Source organism: Phocoena phocoena, chromosome 18 (genome assembly GCF_963924675.1).
Source record: "Phocoena phocoena chromosome 18, mPhoPho1.1, whole genome shotgun sequence".
NCBI classification, from domain to species: Eukaryota; Metazoa; Chordata; class Mammalia; order Artiodactyla; family Phocoenidae; genus Phocoena; species Phocoena phocoena.
In genome coordinates this window covers 52,095,712-52,113,709 of record NC_089236.1, presented here as the reverse complement: position 1 = coordinate 52,113,709, position 17,998 = coordinate 52,095,712, and the positions used below count along the sequence as shown (strand labels likewise).

Genomic DNA, 17,998 nt, shown 5'->3' with positions numbered 1-17,998 from the left:
GGGCTTCAGTAGTTGTGGCACGAGGGCTCAGTAGTTGTGGCTTGCGGACTCTAGAGCGCAGGCTCAGTAGTTGTGGCGCATGGGCTTAGTTGCTCCGCGGCATGTGGGATCTTCCCGGACCAGGGCTCGAACCCATATCCCCTGCATTGGCAGGCAGATTCTTAACCACTGCGCTACCAGAGAAGCCCGCTCTGTGTGGATTTTGTTGTTTTGGAGGGAATGTGAATGGTAATGTTTAGAATCAGACAATCATCATTGTCCTCTAGTCCCAGAAGCCGTAGCTGTGAACCTCTGTGTATTTAAATGTGGCTTATTTATAACCACGTTCTGAATCCCATGGGGCCTGTCCAGGCAGCTGTCATATTTTTAGACTGCTTTTCTTCACATTAGTTGGTTGATAGGGGAATAGATATTTACTTCAGTAGTCAATGAAAAATATAATTAGTTTCTTTTCCTCCAAAAGCATAATAATACCCCTCAATATGACGTACACATTTTTATGCTGTTGTTGTTGTTTTGTCAAAACATAAGGATCTTGAAAGAAGCTGAGATAAACATTGAAATTTCTTGGCTACTTCTCTGATCCTGTGCTTGCCACTTTTCCCTCCATTGGTTCAACCCAGGGATTGATGTTCCATTGCTTTTACAGTCAGTTTGTGGCTGTGTTTGTTTGCAGTGTTCCTGGCTCCCTTATGCTCTGGGTGTTTTGCTGTGATTTCCCGTTCCCGTTACTTGTAGTGAACCCTGGCTGCCGTGGTGCAGCATTGTCTGCCTTCCAGGGGGTTGTGGAAGGGGAATGCTAGGAGAGAGAGAGAGAGCTCCTGAGCCACGGGTGGGTGAATATTTCCCAATCCAACATTAACATTCTTTTACAGCTACTCGCTTAGTAGTGAGAAACTTCCTATTACTCTTACCAAACAGGTACCTAGAGACAGCCATACTTTTTAAGTGAGTTCACAGTTACTTATTTAAGACATCATAATGATTCTGCTGTCTATCTTGAAAAATAAATGAAATAACTTACTAACACATGATCATGTGAAAAATATGTAATTTCCTAATTGTATTCACAGTGGCAGTATTCATTATTTTGGCCTTTTACCCAAATATTTTTAGACTCTGTGAGTTCGAGAGTGACATTTTACGGTACCGTCAACTTAAAGTAGCAAAGTGATTTTTTAAATGAACAATTTGTATTACCAATTTTTTAACATATTGTGTATTTATTATACTTTTCATTTAAATGTTGGTAAAGACAATCACAGTATTTCAGGGAGATTTCTTACATGGAGAAATATTTCAGCTGTATTATTATTTTTTTAATCATGTATTATGTGGTTTATTAGGGGGAGAATTCCTAAGAATAACAGAAATTATTATACTCCTTTGTAAATGTTTGGTCCAAATTTCATATGAATTTCATTTATTAAAAAATATGGCTAACAACTGATGAAGAATAATGTCTCACAGAGCTATTTTTGTCTACTGTTTCCTTAACTTTATAAAATATTATAAATTGTTTATCCAGTATTATTGTTAATACGATTTATTTAATCTTTTAGAAAGGACAACTGGGTAGACCAATTTTGGATGTGCCATATTGGAATGCAAAACCAGCTCCCATGCCTAACATTGGATCAAAATATGGAAGAAAAGCTACCTGGATAGGTGCAAGTGGGGACCAGACTTTCTTACGAATTGATGAAGCACTTATTAATTCTCATGTGCTCGCTACATCAGAAATTTTTGCCAGTAAACACATCATAGGTAATACCCCAAACAAGCAAATGCCCCTCCAAAATAGCCTTGATAGTAAACGGTCATCTTTCCCTTTTATGAGATGTAGTCCTGTAGCTTTTTGTTTTCTTCTGTTTGAAGTAGTTTAAAAGAAGCTTCTAAGTGTCTTATGTTTATATGTATCTATGTGCTGGAAGAATGAAATAATTAGGAAAGTAGAAACCAAAGTACTTATAAGCTAGAGAGTGGTGGAAATACGAGCTAAATTGTAGTGGTATAAATCCTATACAGTGTATTGGAAAGAGGAATTTTTCTGTGTTGGTTCTTGTCAAGTAAATGATGGAAATTAGTTTTATGGAAGGTTACATAAGTCAAACTTTGACGTTTCATCAAGACCAAGGTGTCAATTTATACTTGTGTCCATGATATCATGAATAATTATATAATAGAGTAGTATTGTGTAGAAATTAAGGGCATGTGTTGTGGACTTAGACAGCCTGAGGTTTTAGTCCAAATTCTGCTACTTAAAGGTTTTTAGTTACTTAAATCCCTCAGTCTCAGTGTCTTCTTCTGTAAAATGGAGATAGTAATAATACTTATCTTATAGGAAATGCTTATCTTGTAAGTTGGGGGAATATAAAAAGGTAATGCGTCTTTAAAATATATAAATACTTTTTCCTAAGGCTTGGTACCTGCTTCTATATCAGAACCTCCTCCATTTAAGTGTCTTCTGATAAATAAAGTGGATGGGAGTTGTAAAACGTTTAATGACTCTGAACAAGAGGATCTGCAAGGATTTGGTGTGTGTCTTGATCCTGTGTATGATGTCATTTGGAGGTAAGCTTCTCTGTTTATAAAATAGAGTAATAAATAAGTTTGGATCAAATTGTGCTTTTGTGGAATATAAAAGTCATGTATAGGCAGACTTTTCATAGATGAGAACTCTCCTATTTAACTGTTAACTACACTTCTATCACAGTGACTCTTGGGGACCTTCACTCTTGCTACCTTTAGTGTAGTGGTTCAAAGCATGAATTCTGAGCCAGACTGCCTAGGTTTATCCCAGCTGCACACGTTGCTTTCTGTGGACAAGTTACTTTGACTCTGTGTGCCTTACTTTTGTCATTTATAAAATAGGTATAATAATGGTACCTTATAGGCTGTTATGAGAACTTAGGGTAGAGGCGCATAGTAGGTGCTGTAGAAGGCTTTGCTACTCTCATTATAATAAGAAATTTTACTCTCAAGAGTTCTCTTGTTAATTATTTTTAGTCTGTCAGCATTCTTGTCTGTATTGTATAGAATTCACTCTATTTCCTGGTCCCGTAAATATCTAATCATTACCAGCTATGTAGAAGAAATTATGCCGAAGACAATACAGAATAAATATGATCAATGAGCTTGCCCTTTAGGAATGTATGTAACAAAATCCCCATATTGGTAGAGAAATATACAGGGTTATCAAACTCTGGAAATTATAAAAATGTAGAGATGGATACAGGTACACAGGCGATTCAAGAAATTATATTGTAACTTGTTTAAAATTTATTATGGTGCTTTATATACATAATGAGTAAAGGAAAGATTTATCCTCAGATTTGTAGCTTTGAATGCTAATAGGGGGTGTATACTGCCCTTACCAGAGTGGCTCATCACAGGACTTAACCATTTTTTCCCCCTTGCGTTGTTTATTTGGCCAGCCTTAGTAGGAATCCAGGTAAGTTGAAAGGTTGAAGTGGCATGAGTGAGGAGGGGGAAGACTTCCTCTGTCTTCTTTATTCTGCCCATTCCTGCTTTCATTTCTACCAGCCATCCAAGTCTTAAAAGGCCATGTTTTCTATCAGTCCTGAGGCCTGATTCCTAGTGAAGGAATTATAGTGTTTCCCAGGTTGCTCACAAGCTTGCTATCTCACTTGGGCATTTTGTGGGAAGACTTGGAGGCCAGAATTGAGTTGGGTAGTGCTTTTAGATCTCCGTAGCAGCAATATACAGGGTAGATTAGATGACAAGAGACTAGAGGTGAGTAGTCTTAGAGTGATTCTTATGAAGATATGAGATACTGAGAACCAGAATTAGAGTGGTCACAGTGGAATGGAGGGGATAGAGAAACAAATGATGTAAAAATAGAATTATCCTCAACTATTTACTGATTGGAAGTCAATGTACAAGAGACTTAGTTACCAAAGAGCAAGCTCTGGTTTGGACCTAGGTTTAAGTTGATATTTGATTTTCTATGATCCTTACATGTTTTATTTTTAAATGAAGTAAATTTGCATTAACAAAATAAAGTAAAAACTGGCAGTATGGAATTAGTTTCTGGATACATTTACTAAATTAGAAATGCATTCTCTAAATTAGAGAGAACAGTAGAAGTAGATTCTAACATTAGAATCATTTCCCTGGGGTCTTAACAGAACTCCAAAGTGCGGTATCTGATTACTTGAACCTTGCCTTTTTCACATGTGGTAGCAGTAGGGACAGATGATCTCAAATGCTTGCCAGGTCCTTGATCATTTACCCTTTATTCTAAAACAGAGATTAAAAGATGAAGGACAGTCTCCTCCTGTGTTTGAGTAAAACAGCTGGAAGGTGGAGAGTTTGTTCCTTTATCCTGACTTCTGGCTGCTTTGTGTCCTTTGTGTTTTTCAGTAGGGTATGTGCATTTTACAGCTATCACAGACATTGCAGATTCAGTATTAGCTTACTGTGACGGCCTGAGTCTGCCTCCTTTTGTATTCTTAACAATAACTTCTCCTGAACAATTAGAAACTTTTAACATTTGAAAAGAGCAGGTAAATGTTAATAGCAATTTTATTTCCCATGTCAAAATTTACAAAACTAACACATGAATCTGTGTTATTTTTTAAAAAGCAAAGCAAAAATACAAACAGGAAAAATGATGTGGTCCTTCTCCAAATCTTTTTCTTCCCCTGTACCAAATCCCACTAACCTTCGCTATGGGTCACAAGTATTAGGTTTGGTTTATATTGTTTGATACCTTTTTTTTTTTTTTTTTTTTTTTTGCGGTATGCGGGCCTCTCACTGTTGTGGCCTCTCCCCCGTTGCGGAGCACAGGCTCCGGACGCGCAGGCTCAGCAGCCATGGCTCACGGGCCTAGTCGCTCCGCGGCATGTGGGATCTTCCCGGACCGGGGCACGAACCCGTGTCCCCTGCATTGGCAGGCGGACTCTCAACCACTGTGCCACCAGGGAAGCCCTGTTTGATACCTTTTAAAATGCATGTATTTTGTTTTTTATATAAATAAGACTACAAGTATCACTTAGATTGATAGATTAAATTAAAAAGCAGTAAACCAATAATATTAATGCTACTAATTATAGCAGCTATTTTCATAGAATTTATTCTGTGTGAAGTATTATTTTTAAGTGTTTTTTAAAAATAATTTAAATTTTTTAAATTGTGGTAGAAATAACATAAAATTTAACATCTTAACCATTTTTAAGTGTACAATTCCGTAGCATTAAATATGGTCACATTGTTGAACAGCATCTCTCCAGAACATTTTCATTTTGTAAAACTTAAACTTATGCAAAGAACAGCTCATTTCTCCCTCCCTCTCACTCCTGGCAACCACCATTCTACTTTCTGTTCCTTTGCATTTGCCTACTTTAGATATATATATATATAAGTGAAATCATACATAGTTTGTCATTTTGTGACTAGCTTGTTTCACTTAGCATAATGTCTTCAAGGTTCATTCTTTTTTTTTTTAAGCTGAATGGTATTTCATTGTATGTTTCTACCACATTTTCTTTATCCCTTCATCCATCGAAGGATGTTTGGGTTGCTTCCACCTCTTGGCTATTGTGGATAATGCTGCTATGAACATGGGTGTGCAAATATCTCTTCAAGATCCTGCTTTCAGTTCTTTTGGATATGTACCCAAAGTGGGATTGCTGGATATAAGTGCTTTTATATTTAGTAAATTTGGATCATCAAGTGCAATTGATTGAGAAGACCAGACTTAAATAATATACTATTTTGATACAAACATTTGAAAAATCATAAAGAAAAGCCAGAAAATAATAAACTTTTGAAATTCAAGATAATCGTTACCTTTGAAAGGAAAAGGAAAGGAATTGAGTTGGGAGGGAGACACAGAGTACTTAATAGATAATGGTAGTGTTCTTTTTACTAGTATATATTGTGTCATTATTCTTCATACTTTATTTTGAAAATATTTTGTTACTTTTCTTTTGTGTGTACTCGATAGTTGATAAAAACAACTCTTCCGAAAAGAATTTATAGGATAAAAGAGGTAAAGAAGTGGAAACTGCTTTTTGAGAATTTTGTTATGAAAGAGATAAAAGGAATGAGATAGTGGCAGGAGGGCATTGTGGGTCCCTCACGGTTTTTGTGACTGCTTTACTGTTTATTAGTAAGATTCAGCATCTGCATACATTCTGTTTGTGCTTCCTTCCTAAGAACAGCATTCCATGTGCTTTGCCCACTTTCGATATGGGATTGATTATCTCTTACTGGCTTGCGGGAGCTCTTCTAGGTTGTGGATATTGCAGTTTTGTCTCATATGTTTGTTTCATGTATTTTCTTTTGACTTATCTTTTGTCTATACACTTTTTTATGGAGTTTTTGCTGTACAAAAGCTTTACATTTGTAAGTACACATTATACTTTTAAGTATACTGTTGCTCTGTTATTCATGAAATGTGATCTATATTACTGTTTTGTTCAAATTATTTCATTTATAGTGACATAATCACTTTATTTATATCTTTAGCTCAGATATGGAAAGTCATGAGCTATGTTTTGTCCTGTTTAAAGCTGGCCGTATTATTCTCTTTTTATTGTCAATTATACTTCACAGGTTTTATTATACTGTAATTATTCTCTTTCTTGAAAGGTTTCGACCAAACACTAGAGAACTATGGTGTTACAATGCAGTGGTTGCTGATGCCCGACTTCCCTCTGCAGCAGACATGCAGTCCCGATGTAGTATCCTAAGTCCTGAACTTGCCTTACCAACGGGATCAAGGGCTCTCACCACCCGGTCTCATGCAGCTTTGCACATTCTAGGTAGGGTTGGTATTTGATGATCAGCTAATTTTCATTAATGTGTGCTGAGGATTTTTTTTTAAGAGTATTTAAATTTGTATATCATTCTGTCATGTTTGTTAAACAGTAATGCGCTAGGTGCAAAATAAGTTAAATCCTCTAACTTTAAGAGGTTTACCCTACAGAAAACAGTACATCAGACTTACACCAACACCCTGAACGATTCATATATGCCCAAATATAAAGCAGCCCTGAATATAATTTTCCTAATATGTGTCTTGTAAAGTAATGTTTTTGCTTAACTTGAATATATAAACTTTAGTGATGTAGGTTAAATATTCAAATGTATAATTATAATATTTAATTTTTATACATTATTTAAAATAAATTCTATAAAATATATGAATTTTATAGTTACCACTTGTTTCTTCTTACATAATAGTTTTCCACAGCACATCAACTTCACTTCTAATTAATTAATTTGAGATCTAGCACTTTTACAACATCTGGTAGCCATTGTAAACATCCAAAACTAGCACTGATTAAGGTTATCTCAGGCTACTGTGTCTTCCTCAAATAGTACTTTAAGAATCAATCTAAAGTGATTCAGAGAGTTTGATAAAAGGAAGAACCTTGTAGGGACTCAAAGATTAAGCGATTCCAACTTTTCAAAGAGAGAGTTTTGTGTGAAACATTGTCATATAGCTTATGTTTAAATATGGTAATTACCCAGGCAGAGGGTAATTTTTATTGGTTGTAAAAGTATCTTCCATGAAATGTTAAAGCTTGGAATAAATTTGTAGAGCACAATTCAGAATTTATTGTTTTAATTTATCCCCTCCAGCATCTCATACTATAAGTACTCGGGGAAGTTTTAATTTCAAGGAGTTGAATTTTTGTTTGTTTGCTTTTAGGTTGTCTTGATACCTTGGCAACTATGCAAGATTTAAAGATGGGTGTTGCCAGTACAGAGGAGGAGACTCAAGCAGTAATGAAGGTTTATTCCAAAGAAGATTATAGTGTAGTAAACAGGTTTGAAAGTATGTATATTTATGTTTAGGAAATATTGTCTTATAAATGAAATACGTGGATATTTTAAAGCATAAGTTATCATTTGCATCTTTTAGGTCATGGAGGGGGCTGGGGTTACTCTGCTCACTCAGTAGAAGCTATACGTTTTAGTGCTGACACAGACATTTTACTTGGTGGTCTTGGTCTGTTTGGAGGTAGAGGAGAATATACCGCTAAAATTAAGGTAAGCAGTTCATTCTCACTGTTGCCTTTTGTGTTTGAAGATAAGTATTTTGACTTAGTTTATTATTTTATAGAAGGCACCTTTGCATGTGCCTACTTTCTTGTAGCCGTTTTAATGATAAGATGCAGGGGCATTTGGATGTAGCTTTAAAAAGTTTTTAGCATTTTTACTGCCAAATACTGTGTAAACAGACATCATCACCACAGGCGTGGGGACCAGGGATGAAGTGAGTAAGGGGATGGATTCCATCTGGTAGAGAGTCAAAAAACAATCAAAAGTCCTAAGTTTACTGCACTATTCATCTCAGAAAGGGCAACAGTTATACTAAACAAAGGATGTGCTCAGTCTTTGAAAATTTACTAATAGCTTGAATTTTCTGTTGTCACATTATCCGATTTTGCTCTTTAAAGTGAGAGAGACGACTAGAGTTTATGCCTTAATTTCAATAGCAGGCTTCTTAAAAAATTCTCAGTTAAGTACTACTGGAGTCTCAGTCCTTATCTTCCTTAACCAGTCTACAGAATTTAATCCAGTCGAGCTCTTCTTCGATATGGTTTCTTCACGTGGCTCCCAGGACACCACACTTCATTTTCCTCCCATCTCCCTGGCCGCTCTTCTTAGTCTCCTGCCGGCCACTCATCATCTTCCCGACCTCTAAACGCTGCAGTGCTGGAACTCAGTCTTGGACATCTTTTTAAAGTCTACTCACCCCCTCCGTGATCCAGCCTTACGGCTTTAAGTATTTTTTCTCTTATCGTTCTCACACTTAATAGACCTCCAAAGATATATATACAGCTGCCTACTCTGCATCTCCATGTGGATAGCTAACAGGTATTTGGGATGTAACATACTCAAAACTAGGCTTCTGACCATCTCTCTAAACCTGCTGTTCTCTTGTCCTTCCCCATCCCAGTTAACTGACTTAGAATAGAGTTAACTTCATTCTTCCAGTTGCTTAGGCCAAAAATCTTGGAGTCATCCTTGCCTTCTTCCCTCTTTCTTTCACACCCCACATCCACTCTCACAGCAAATATTGTTGGCTGCACTTTGAAAATAAATCCAGGATCTAACCACTTCTAAAAACTGCCCCTGGTACCAAGTTGGTCCAAACCACAGCTGCTTGGAGCCTTACAGTAGCCTCCCAATTTGTATCTGCTTCTGTCCTTGCTCCCTTCAGTCTGTTCTCAACATAGCAGAGTGATTCTAATAGTATTAGAATAAAAACCAGAGGGCTTACAAGGGCCTGAAAAACAACATCAGAACTGACTTGCATCACCACTCTGACTCTGACCTTATGTTATACTAGTTGCTTCACTCTAACCTAGCCATACTGACCGGCCCTTGTTCCTCAGACATACCAGGCATAGTCAGACCTCAGGACCTTCACACTTGCTACTTACTCCCTCTGACGGCAGCTCTTCACTCCGGTACCTGCAAGGCTCACTTCCTCTTTACCTTAAGATCGTGACTCCTTGGTGAGCCTATTTAAAACTGTAAATCCTCTCCCTTACCACAGACTTACTTCCAGTAGCCCCCCCCGCCCCTTTTTTTTGTTTGCATTGTTCACCCCTGTATGCCCGGTTCTTAGAACCCTGCCTGGCACACAGTATGTGTTCAAAATTATTTGTTGAACATAAACAGGGGAGCCAAGTTAGGGGCAAATCATTTAAGGACCTTTATATCATGCTACAAAGAAGGAGAAGAGAAACCATTGAAGACTTTTAGATTAAGGAAGTATTCTAATCAGATACTCATTTTAAAAAGACTGCTGTGGGTTATTCAAGAAAAGCAAAAACCCTTAACTTTGTGGAATATGGGTTAGAGCAAGGAGAGAATGGAGAGAAGAACTAATTAGTTCATATTGAACTCTTCTAGCTAGTAACACTGCTAACACTGGTTGCACTGACAAGCTTTGGTACCAGCAATAGGAGAGATACAGTGCTGGTGGAGAGATTTGGAAAAAAGGATTATCCCAGGTTTTTTAATCTGAGTGAGTAGGTGAATGATAGTGCCATTAATCAGAGGAGGGGAGGCAGGAGGGAGGAGACATGAGTCACTTTACAACTGGTGAGATCGAGCTGCCCTGGGGCATCCCAGGCGCAGACTAGGATCTGAGGTGGAGACAGATCTTTTAAACTATTAGCATATATACTTGAAAAATGGAGACCTCTAACAGAGTAATTGTCCAGTAAGTTTTAATATCCCCATCTCTTCCTTTTTAGTCTTTTACTCACCTTTCTTGTAGTTCACCTACTATAATCATCAAGAGAAATAAGGGTTTTAAAAATATGTATTAGTCCATTTTTTTTAAAAAAAGATCCCTTCCTCATAATTCTCATTTATTTTCACTTAATTTCATAACTTTTCCTATTTGATATCTTCTCTTTTATTCTTTTCCTGTACTCTGCAGTCCTCTCCCTTTTTTATAACTGTTTTTTTCCCCCTCACTCTTTCTATCTCCTTTTCGCATGCCATTTGAGCTATTTTTTGTTACCTGTTTTCTTAAGGATCCTTTCCTTTTATTATTCCTCAGCTAATATTTTTCTAGCCTTTTTTTTTTTCCGCTGGGTATTTTTCTAAGTGTTCCACAAACATCGTTTCATTTAATTCTCACAATTACAATGAAGTAGACGCTGCTAGTGTCCATCTCCCTTTAATGGATGAGGAAACTGGGTCCTAGGATCTCACAGCTAGTTATGTGTTGAAGCAAAATTCTACTACATTTGGAAGCTCACTTAGAACTTAGAGCTCTCTCACCTTCAGATGTTTATATCTGGTACAGAACATTTTTGGAGCGTTTGCTTTAAGTAGGCAAATATATAAAATAAGGAAAACTGAGGTTAGTACAGACCATAAGACATGTGTTTCTTAATTTCGATGTATAGATTTGTACATTTCACTGAATAACATTTTTTTAAAAGCAGGTACTCTTACATTCTGTAGTGTCCAGCATCTACTGGAGACATGAAATTATAAACATATTATTCAGCAGGTCTGCATGACTGAGTGACTGGGCACAATATGTTTTTCTCCTCTCCCCAGCTGTTTGAGTTAGGTCCTGATGGAGGAGATCATGAAACTGATGGAGACCTTCTTGCAGAGACTGATGTGTTGGCTTATGACTGTGCTGCTAGGTAAAGATTTCTTCAGTATTCAGTGTAATCCTTTCATACTTAACATGGCATATTTATTATAAGTGAATAACGCAACTTAAAGAGAAGGTTTTAAATAATCTGTGATCAGATGCTTAAGAAACTAAATTATATCCTAGGTAATATACCTGTTACTTTTAATAATGCTACATTAAAACTAATAGTATCCTTCATATTTGTATTTCACAAGATAAATTGACTGTTTCTACATTGAAGATGGAAATATACACATATTTTGCACACATATTTTCATGCATCACTTAGAGAACACCAAATATGCTAGTGTTCTAGTGATGCAGTACAATTATTTACTACCGGTAGCGTTATGTATACTGTGTCAAATAGTCATAGTGGGTCGTACTTCAAATCACCTGTATGCTCTGACACCAAGCCTATAGTATTTGCTTGATTATAACATGCTTGGAGAGGTGGCCAGCTTTACTGAAACCTCTCAGGAGGTAACCAGAATCAGGATGTTTATTTATGAAGGTTCATTAGATAATAAAGAGACTTAGATTTTATCAGTCTTCTCTGTGTAAACTTAAGAATTATCTCAAGACTGTTATGACAAGTTAGTGATTTGAATCAGGGAATATTATGATGAGAAAAAGAACGGATTTGGACTTCATGATAATGGTAGTATACTGTCTTTCCCAATGATAAATAACTACATTAAGAAAACCTTCTGTGGCATTCATAAGCTTTTGGTTAATGAAAATGTATATTTTCTGAAGATGGTAGTAAGGCATTGAGTTTACTTTTAACAGACAAATACTTTTTGAGAACAAAATAGTAAACCTAAAGAAAATTTTGACTGTTTCTTCACTTTAGGCATTAACCAGTATCAGGAGATACTATTTCAGTACCTTCTTAATGTTACACACAAATGAAGATTAGGGAAATGTCAGGAAAGTTAATTGATTAATTAATTTTTAACAAAGACTTAAGATGCCATTGTTATCACTTTTTTGAGCATATGATTGTGAGTCAGAAATACAGTGTATGGTTTTATGTATAGAGAATCATCTAGATATTCTTCATTTGCCTCCTAATGAAGCCCAGATTCCTAAGGCTGGTGTTAAAGGCCTTTCACAGTCTTTCACAGAGTCTTTTTAAACTTTCCACCTACTACTTTTCTCTATCTGTCTCAGTGCTTTAGCCTAACTGGACACCATGCCATTTCCAGACCCTGTTTTGTACTCTCAGACCCCTGCCGATCTGTTCATGACAGTCTTCCCCTTCCTCAATATCTTTATTCTTCTCTCTGTCCCAGCTACAACCAATATGCACTCCTTCCACGCTATTACCTAGAACTTTGTAACTTGGGTATATCTTTATCAGATGCCCTTATTTGTATACATGTGTTTTCTCTCCTGCTAATTTAATAAACTTTTTGTGTAGTTACTGTGTGACAGGCTCAGTTCCAAACAATTTGTCTAAACTCAATTCCCAGAACAGTCCTATCCTATGAGCTAGATATTGTTTTTATTCCTATTTTCAGATGACAAAACTTAAGTCACAAAGACGATGTAGTAGTAACTTCCCCAAGGTCACCCAGCTAGCGAGTTACAAAGTCAGGCCTTGAACTCAGACCATCTGACTCCAGAGCTCTCGAAAGACTTTAACTGAATACATGAACCTTAAAGTTCAAAGTTTTCCAACAAAGCTGGCATGTTTTTTTTAACAACAGTTAAAAAAAATTGTCTTATTTTAGTATGAAAACTTTATAATATTTAAGCAAGTTTTAGAACTCAGGATGAGGAGGAAGAAATATAATGCCATCACTGTAGCACCAGTAACCATTATTTGTGTTCTTGTCCAGACTTTTTAAAATGGAGGGTTTTTAATGTTGTTTGACAAGAATCTTATAATAATACAGTGTATTTCATGTTTTGTTTATAAAGGATTTAAAAAAATAAATGTATGTAACAGAGAAGTACAAAGGCATTGTCTTTGACACATAAATTTTCTTCTTAGAGAAAAATATGCAATGATGTTTGATGAACCAGTCCTCCTGCAAGCTGGCTGGTGGTATGTAGCCTGGGCTCGAGTGTCAGGACCCAGCAGTGACTGTGGATCTCATGGACAAGCTTCTATTACCACAGATGATGGGTAAGCAGAATGTTTAAGTATTCCTTAAGCAACTCCCTTTTTTGTTAGTGGAATATTGTTTTGAAAGCTCAGAGGTCTTTTTAGTTTTTAATTTTTTTGCGGTACGCGGGCCTCTCACTGTTGCGGCCTCTCCCGTTGTGGAGCACAGGCTCTGGACGCGCAGGCTCAGTGCCCATGGCTCATGGGCCCAGCCGCTCCACGGCATGTGGGATCTTCCCGGACCGGGGCATGAACCCGTGTTCCCTGCATTGGCAGGCGTACTCTCAACCACTGCACCACCAGGGAAGCCCTCAGAGGTCTTTTAGTAGAGTAAAAAATCTTTGTAGGTCTAGAGCATAATATGACCTGCTAAAAATTAAATTCGTATAATCGCATGCCAAATTAAGGTAAGACAGAATGTGGAGATAATAGAACTGCTATTCTTTGCTCTTGTCAGTTGGCATTTGTGTGTATTTCTGGATGTTACCTTGTTTAAAAGCTTGTTTGCAAAATTAGAAATTATACAGAGGAAAATGACAAGGATAGGGAGTTTGGAAACCATGAAAAAGAAATATATACATGCCATAAAATTTGACAGTGCTTATGAAAATACTTTATAAATTGCAAAGCCTTAATGATATGAGATGCTACAGTTTTAATAAAATGTAAAGGGAAATTTACCGTTTAAATTTCAGGTATAGAGCACTTCCCAGTTTATAAAATACTTTCGTTTATATTATCTTGTTTGATGCCCTCAGTAGCTTTGTGAAGTGGTTATTAGCCCCGTTTTTACACTCGGAAATAGAGAGACAAAAGGTGAAACGATTTGCGTCAAACTGTATGGCTACTGTGTGGCAGAACCAGATCTGGACCTGGAGTTTCTTGACCCTAAGTCCAGCCTTCTCTATACTCTGTACTCTGATTGATGTGAAAGGACCATCATTTATAAGAGAAATTCAATTTATTCTTTATTATTCCTGAGCATAAACTGTTCGAAATGGGTAGAAGTTATGTAATCATGTATTTCATATAGTTTCATTCAGCTCATAAGAGAGCTGACCAGAAAAAGAGCAGACTAATTTATGAGGTGAATTCTGTGTTCCTGAATGTTCGAGTAGAGTGCTGAAGATAAATTAAGTCTATTGTTGTAACATATCCTTTTCAGCTTACTCTAAGATTGTATGGTAGAACTGGGGAGAGTGCTTTGGTCCTGGACTGTATGATTCCCATATACAGTTCATTCAACCTTGGAATATCATAGCATTTTGAAGATAAAGTTTATGTTATATCTATTTAAGCAGATTTTAAACTGTAAGTTGAAATATTTTGTTAAAAGCTTATTGTTCTGGTTAAAGTTGAGCTTTAACCAGGAGGGAGGGAGCAGAGCAGCTACTCACCTAGGAGCTCCCAATCAGGTTCAACTCTTTCATTTAACCCATTAAGGCATTCAGAGCTAGAATTAAAATCAGAAATGTCTTTTAAAGTGTATTTTTGGCCTTAAAGAATGAATCTCTCTTCAGTAATGTAAGATTTGAAAGCATGATTGTTAAACTTTTCATTTCCTTCCATGAATCTTGAATAGTGTTGTCTTTGGTTATATTGTTATTTTTTCTCTTCTTAGGGTTGTTTTCCAATTTAAGAGTTCAAAGAAATCAAATAATGGTACAGATGTTAACGCTGGTCAGATACCTCAATTATTATACAGGTATTTAGCGTATTTATAATCAACATGGTTTATTCTTTTAATATAATGAGCTAGGATCACTGTAAAATATATGGCACAATAAGGGAGAAATTATTCGAAGCATTTAGCTACATTTAATACAAACAATTTATGTTTTGTATATTTTTAAACATTTCTTTACCTCAAGTTAATTTTAATAAAATATCTCTAATGACTCAGATTATCTGTATTATGCCTATAACAGTATTTTAATAACTTATTTTTTAAACCTTGATTTTCTTACCAATTTCAGAATGTTTTAAACTTTAAAATAATAAAATTTGTCTTAGAGAAATGAAATCTGAGTGTCAGGTGGGGATTTTACATGTAGGCCTGGTTGATTCGTTCTACAGTTTTATATTTCTTGTTCATCTTGTGATGGAATGAATTGGAAAATCCCTTGCTGCTGAAAAATTTCCACCTTTAATTAAAATATCAAACAACAGCTTGCTCATATGATAATACTATTATATTTTAACATTAAGAATTTTAATTACTTCATGGTAATTGAGACATATATGGGAACAATGCCTATGTGTGTGCCCATCTATATCTAGGTGATTACTGCAATAATTTTTATTTTTTTAAATTTTATTATTTTTTTTGCGGTATGCGGGCCTCCCACTGCTGTGGCCTCTCCCGCTGCGGAGCACAGGCTCTGGACGCGCAGGCTCAGCGGCCATGGCTCACGGGCCCAGCCGCTCCGCGGCATGTGGGATCTTCCCGGACTGGGGCACGAACCTGTGTCCCCTGCATTGGCAGGCGGACTCCCAACCACTGCGCCACCAGGGAAGCCCTACTGCAATAATTTTTAGATTAAAGAATTTAAATAGATATAAACCCTCAGTAAAAACTGGCATTCTTACTTTAAATAGTAAAAATCAAAGGCAGTACCTTTAGAACAGTGATTCTCTGTCTTCTATATCTTTTATACTAATAACTTTAAGAATCTAGGTGGTATAACCTCACTTTTTCCAAGAGGACATTTTTGTTTGTTTTTATGCAATCTGCTATAGTCAGTATTTGTAATATGTAGCATTATGAACATAGCAAGTTGCTTGGACTACTCGTGGGTACAGTGGTTGAGTAACTCTTTAATGGTAACATTTAATAGTAACATTACTAGAGAACATAAGTTACATAACGTTGTCTAGTAAGAGAAGAGAGTTTCTACTACCCAGTCTTACAAAGGTGAGATTTAGAAGATGAGGTACTTATGTGCTAAAAATTTTGCTTAGCATTGGAAAATGTTTGTAAAAAGCCCCATATTGGGATTTTTCCTAACAAAAATGCTTAACTGTTTAATTTGTTTTGCCATTGCAAAAATGTATATTTGAGAATAAAAATGTCGGTGGACTTTCCAACATAAATTTATGTGTGTATGCTACCTTCAGACTTCCAACCAGTGACGGCAGTGCTTCAAAAGGCAAACAGCAAACCAGTGAACCTGTACATATTTTAAAGAGATCTTTTGCAAGAACTGTCTCAGTGGTAAGCCATTTTTTAAAATTTCAGCTTTTCTGTCCAGTGCTGAGTTTTGTTTTGATGTTTAGCATTTAGCCACTTTTCTAAGAGTTTATCTTAGCATAGCTTTATAATTCAGATTTGTTTATATTAGCTTTGACATCCCAGGCCAAAGAATAGTCACATTAAATAATGGAAAATAGAGATGTTGACTGATTTTAACATACCTTGCTATTTCTGAAATACATGGTGAATTTTCTTATAAATTATGTATGAACACATATGCTGAAGGAGTTAGAAAGTGAAGGAAAAGTTGAGTGATATTAACCAAGAATGTTACTTTAATGCTAAAGAATTAAGTAGAAGGGTCATATATCTAACAAAGGACTTTGTTGAATTACCTGACCATCCCCTTCGTACATTTCAAGACATGATGCCATTGGGGTTACCAGTGTAGAATGGAAAGCCAATAAGATGTAATTGAAACACCATGGTGTTTCAGCTCAGGAAGTCTGAGTTCTTGCTCTTTCATTTGTTAGTTGAGGACTCTTAGGAAGGTTATCTCAACTATATCATAGCATCATTATGAATTTCTGAGTTCAGGGATATAAAAATTCTATTTAATTTGTAAGGCCCTATATGAATATGATTTATTAATGTAGCTGGTAGTCTGTCATGTTAGTAAAATGCATAGGGAGAAGGCTTTTTTTCCCTTTTTTTCTTAGTTTCTTTTTTTTTAAACCACAAAATTAATACACGTCCCTGGTGGGAATAGGGTTAAAACTATACTAAAATTATATTGGAGTTCTTTTCCCATCACCCTTTTATCACCATATATAACTGCTGTTTCCATTCGGATGTATATTCTTCCAGACTATTTTTTGTACATAAACAAATTTATTAGTCTCTGTTTACTGTATGCTGTATAGTCTTCTTGTTTGTTTTTGATCATACTTAAAGTTCTGCCTATTACTTTTTAAAAATTTCTTTTTTTTTAAAAGTGGTAGTAAAACACTTCACAAATGACATGATTTTTCTTTTATTTATTTTTTTATTCAATTGTAGTTGATTTACAATGCTGTGTTAGTTTCAGATGTAGAGCAGTGATTCAGTTTTATATATATATATATATATATATATATATATATATATTTTTTTTTTTTTTTTTTTTAAGATTCTTTTCCCTTATAGGTTATTACAAAATATTGAGTATATTCCCTGTGCTACACAGTAGGTCTCTGTTGGTTATCTATTTTATGTATAGTAGTGTGTATATGCTAATCCCAAACTCCTAATTTATCCCTCTCCCCTTTTCCCTTTTGGTAACCATAAGTTTGTTTTCTATGTCTATGGGTCTGTTTCTGTTTTGTATATAAGTTCATTTGTATCATTTTTTTTTTTAGATTCCACATATAAGCAATATCATGATATTTGTCTTTCTCTGTCTGACTTACTTCAGTTAGTATGTAATCTCTAGGTCCATCCATGTTGCTGCAAATGGCATTATTTCATTCTTTTTTATGGCTGAGTAATACTCCATTCA

General features: G+C 35.9%; 1 protein-coding gene across 1 annotated transcript in view; it reads left to right on the top strand.

Annotated features, from left to right (window-relative positions):
• Positions 1–17,998, top strand: part of MYCBP2 (MYC binding protein 2) — a 272,456-nt gene that overhangs the window by 119,823 nt on the left and 134,635 nt on the right. Inside the window, exons 22-30 of the mRNA XM_065896124.1 lie at positions 1,563–1,767; positions 2,421–2,574; positions 6,619–6,791; positions 7,685–7,810; positions 7,898–8,025; positions 11,068–11,159; positions 13,155–13,289; positions 14,890–14,973; positions 16,386–16,482. Coding sequence (XP_065752196.1) covers positions 1,563–1,767; positions 2,421–2,574; positions 6,619–6,791; positions 7,685–7,810; positions 7,898–8,025; positions 11,068–11,159; positions 13,155–13,289; positions 14,890–14,973; positions 16,386–16,482 — 1,194 coding nt within the window. The remainder of the gene's footprint in view (positions 1–1,562; positions 1,768–2,420; positions 2,575–6,618; positions 6,792–7,684; positions 7,811–7,897; positions 8,026–11,067; positions 11,160–13,154; positions 13,290–14,889; positions 14,974–16,385; positions 16,483–17,998) is intronic.